Raw genomic sequence first — 2,185 nt, 5'->3', positions numbered from 1 at the left:
AACCACGTGTGCAATTGTCAAACTCGTTTGACCTTCGCTCGTGTCACAACCAAAACTAATTACTTTTAAAGCGCATTCTCCCCTCCGTCTTATAGCACGCTTTGTGGATGTTTTTGTACAAGAACGTACACCCCCCCCCCCCCCACCCCATCCCTTCTCTCTCTAATCCACATAATCCTCTCTCATCTATATCACTACTTCTAAAATTGTCCAAAATGAGGTTGTTGGTTGTCGTGGATGCTATACAAGACTCATTCATTCAGAATCCTTTTTATTAAATACAAATGGGATAAAATATAAAAATTAAATTAATAACATTATTCGAATTTTGTTTGTAAAAAGTGTGTGATACCTCAAAAATTGATATGATAATATGATATAACTTAAAAACACGGGAAACACAAATCTAAGGGCATCACATTATCAATGATATTATCACGTTAAACTTCATATATTTATGTAAAGTGAGATATAAACATTAGATTCTTTCAATTTTTTTTATTGGCTGAATTTTATTAAAACAACAACGGACCTAGCAAGAATCCAGCCAGGTTGAAAAGAGACTATAACACCACAAATTACAAGCACCTTAAAAAGAAAAATTACACGAAGCTTACTAATTAAATCATAATCCAAATCATCCTTTTAATTATTTGCGTAAGAGACAAGAGGAGGAAATTAAGAAACGAGTGAGGCGTGAGTGCAGGGAGATTTAAATGTCCCAGTGAAAGAAAACGTGAAACATATGAACTAATTAGCAATTAAAAAAAGTGATCTTTCATGTAGAAATTAACATGATTATACTGAAATAGTTCAAATTTAAACTCAACAATGATTATTCTATATACAATTTATTAATCTAACGAAGAAACTCAATTATTATTTTTAACACAATAAAAATAAATACAAACTTAATCAACAAAGAAGAACACCATTGTTTAAGATTTTAAGATTTTAAGCGGTAATGTGAGTTATATGCGGATGGCAACTTTTTAGTACGGCAACCCATTACCGTTCAAAAATATATTCTAAAGGGGAAAACCCGCGGATGAGGATGATGGCCCCGCATCGCTTTTACGTGCCACGGTCACATCCAACAGATCCGACTCACCACACAACCGTTCGGGAGTCCAACGCCATCCGCCCTTGCTACCATCCGACTTCAAGCTTCCGTCAACACCGCAACCGCAACTCTTTGCCCGTTTCAACGTCACCATCTGCTGCCGAACATCATCCGTTAACCTCAACGTGTATCTCTCACAACACTCCCCCGGTGAAACCAAAGAGTGACCGGTGGAATGCGATTTCAACATTCTCAGAGCCGATCGTTCCTCTTCTACTTGAATTGAATCACTATTCTGAGTTCCCATTTCAGTAACGGGCTCATCATTTTGTGACAGAGTCAACAGACGAGTGAATTCCGACTCAGCGGCCAGATCGGCTGCAGTGAGGTCGGCTCGACAAACCGGACACGTGGTATGAGAAGCTAACCACTCATCAATACATTCGGGATGAAAGACGTGGTGGCATTTTGGTAAAAACCGGAGGCTTTCATTGTCCGCAAACTCGGATATGCACACGGCACATTCTAAACACTTAACCCCGATCTTCAAGTGTTTAACGTCTGAGTATAACAACACGGGAAAGCACTCAACGACCTTTCGGTCAAGGCCGCATGGGAAGTTTAATCGGGTCCGAAGATTATTAATAATCGGGAGGGGTTCCGAAGGAGAAGTGTCAAAGCATTTGCGTAGGTATAAAATAAAGAAAGCAAGAAACAGCACGCAGAAAGCGATTGCGGTTATTAATACTTTCACTGACGCACTTAAGTTCCCTCCGATCTCATAAGTGTAAGCCACAGAAGGATCTTTCAAACACAGAGCGAGCGGTAACAGATCGGCCAGCATCACCGCAGCCGCTAGTGAGATGATAAATAATCGGTAAGAAATGTGACTGACACCCATTGTTTGATGTTGAGATGTAGTTGTGTAGGGATATGAAGGTGGCAGGTGACGGGATAATATAGTAGAGATTGATGAAGTAGATAAATAAGAATCTCGAGGTTGGTTATCAAGTGATTTTTGTCGTGAAATATTTTCATAGGAAACAAGAAATATAAGCATGAAGGAAAAACACATGATTAGTGAGGATCAAAGTAAGCACATGAAAAGGGTCGCACCTTGTA

At 39.2% G+C, this 2,185-nt stretch overlaps 1 protein-coding gene across 1 annotated transcript; it reads right to left on the bottom strand.

Annotated features, from left to right (window-relative positions):
• Positions 1 to 1,028: 1,028 nt before the first annotated feature.
• On the bottom strand, positions 1,029 to 1,964 carry LOC143544530 (E3 ubiquitin-protein ligase ATL6-like). The gene has a single exon (XM_077036619.1). The coding sequence runs from the start codon at positions 1,962 to 1,964 to the stop codon at positions 1,029 to 1,031; it is 936 nt and encodes a 311-aa protein (XP_076892734.1).
• Between the last annotated feature and the right edge of the window lie 221 nt (positions 1,965 to 2,185).

This window comes from Bidens hawaiensis, unplaced genomic scaffold (genome assembly GCF_021521415.1).
Source record: "Bidens hawaiensis isolate Kalapana, Puna unplaced genomic scaffold, B.hawaiensis_p1.1 tig00013614_1, whole genome shotgun sequence".
Lineage (NCBI taxonomy): Eukaryota > Viridiplantae > Streptophyta > Magnoliopsida > Asterales > Asteraceae > Bidens > Bidens hawaiensis.
This window is presented reverse-complemented; position numbering and strand designations above follow the sequence as displayed.